Below are 2,209 nucleotides of genomic sequence, written 5' to 3' on the forward strand. Positions count from 1 at the left end.
GCTGCTCCCCTTTGGCCTTCCTGGCATGGTTGCACCTTGTGGAACGAAGTTCCAGCCAGTGTAGCCCGCGGGATCATTGCAGCACTGAAGCCCGACCACCACGTGAAGGTGGCAGCTTTAGGTCGGGCGAAAGGTTGCCAGTTGTTCGCAGATCTGATGATCTTTCTTGACAGTCAATAAAGGAAGGCTTCAACCGATTTTGAAGTCATTGAGAGTGCAGTAAACTCAAAATGGTTGTCCTCTTTCTCGAGAATTAGAGTAATTGTGGCGTTTGAATCGCGCACCTGAAACTACTTTTGGAACCCAGTTACTTGAAGCAGCACAACTAACTAATTACTCAAGACGAAATTCCTGTCTCTGAGTAAAGCAGGATGGATGTAATTAGAGCCAGCTTTAGGGGTTTAACATCCAGCTAGTCTCGCTGGCGAAAAAGAATCCGAATGCACGAACCAGTGGAGCTAAGTTTGGCGACCAGTCGAATTACTTGATGCAAGAATCAAACAAGGTGTGTCTCAAATCGTTCCGCCAGGCTACCGGTTCTTTTGTTCAAGCTGTTTAATTTTGTCGAGATTGGTAACGCTCCCATTGTCACCAGTCAAAGTAGTACCGGACTCTCGGGTTAGTTGGAAGCTTCCAAAACGCCTACCAAAGCAATCTCAAGGCACGTTGGGTCCACTGAATTTCATCGTATTCCTTTGTCATCCCTTCTCTACTTCGGTCAGTTTATTACGGGTGGGATGGAACAGTAGGTAAGCAGCTGTTGAGTGTAGATTGAGGGCTAAGTATGATAAACGAGTCCGTCGTATGGACGACATCCTTTCGTTTCTTCAGTAGCCCACTATACCACAGCAGTGAGTGGTCTGAGACTACTGAGACACTCGTAGAGACGTAGAGACAATGGATTGCGCTAGAACAGACACTGTATTAGGCGCCAGCACAAGCTGCACCTCCTCGTGGATGTGAAAACTGGTGACCTGCCTGCACTTTACCGGCGTTGTCGGGGAAGCATTTCGCGCGTCTGGTGGCAACAAGTGAATAATACGGAACTACGACACTGGGTCCTTAGTGACGCTAACACCGACTTCGAACGCGTGATCATAATACACACTGTTGACTGGGACAGATTCTCAGGGTGTAACCACCACAACACCGACGCTTACGTGTGTTGTCATATCAAAGGCGAAAGAAGCGTCGCGGTGGCCGGCCAATAGTATTAACGCTGCGGTAATATGTACGTTAAATTCACCCGTTGCGGTACAATTCCGGCTTGTGCAGCAACCAAGATAGGCAAACCGGACAACTAATCCAAACTCTGGAGTTTTAGAAAAGGAACGGATGGAAGACCCTTAGAAGTGCAATTTGAAAATGTAAAACGCCTGTCGAACTAAGAGATCACTCCCGATATCCTATAGTAGTGAGTGTGGATGGATAATCGTCACACAACAAACGTCGTAGAGTATATAAACATTACTCATTAGATCCGACTGATCTTCACAGAAAGCTACCCAAAAATAACAAAAGTTGCCGAGAAAACAACCACAGTAACACTCCCGCCCATCTATACGCAGTAGCAACAAACCGTTTTTGGATCAGTTCGATGGTTTCTGGATCAGGAGGAGGTTTGTTGATTTCTGCCACGCACTCACGAACCAACCGTCGGATGCGTTCCAGACAATCCGCTTGGTTTAGTACTTGTTTTCTAGTACGATCGGAGGCGATAATGAAGAACGAATCTTTTGTGATACGATGAGCTTCCTGTAGGAAAGGTAAGTGAAGTTGTTGGTGGATCGGACGATATAACGCACCTTTTCCAGAAGTCTGGCGCGCGCAGGCTCTGGAATCCACGAGGCACTAGGGACGTGGAATCTCACCTCCACTTTAGACCGAGCTAGGCGAGAGTGCAAATATTGTAAGTGAACGTGTTCCATGGCTTACTCTTATTGACATGCTGCCCGCCGGGACCACTAGCGCAACTGTACGTGAATTGAAGATCGTCTGAATAGAAGTTATAGAAAACGCAAAAGCGATAGAAAACTAAACGCGACAATGGTTACATACCAAGAGGAATGTGACCGGAGAATTCCGGGCAATGTTGCAGACTCTGGAAAAAAACGTAGAAAGTAAACTCAGGAAACCCACTTGGGAGTCTGACCCGTTATGAGTCACGATTTGCACATTAGCTGCATTGTTTACCGATCGCGCGGTAGAG

At 47.0% G+C, this 2,209-nt stretch overlaps 1 protein-coding gene across 1 annotated transcript in view; it reads right to left on the reverse strand.

Moving 5' to 3' along the window:
• Window positions 1-1,926, reverse strand: part of T265_15234 (hypothetical protein) — a gene marked incomplete at both ends in the record, with an annotated part of 8,138 nt that extends 6,212 nt beyond the window's left edge. The window contains 2 exons of the mRNA XM_009177135.1: window positions 1,580-1,755; window positions 1,806-1,926. Of these exons, the coding sequence (XP_009175399.1) occupies window positions 1,580-1,755; window positions 1,806-1,925 (296 nt within the window). The remainder of the gene's footprint in view (window positions 1-1,579; window positions 1,756-1,805) is intronic.
• Between the last annotated feature and the right edge of the window lie 283 nt (window positions 1,927-2,209).

Source organism: Opisthorchis viverrini (assembly GCF_000715545.1).
Source record: "Opisthorchis viverrini unplaced genomic scaffold opera_v5_393, whole genome shotgun sequence".
In the NCBI taxonomy this organism is placed as follows: domain Eukaryota; kingdom Metazoa; phylum Platyhelminthes; class Trematoda; order Opisthorchiida; family Opisthorchiidae; genus Opisthorchis; species Opisthorchis viverrini.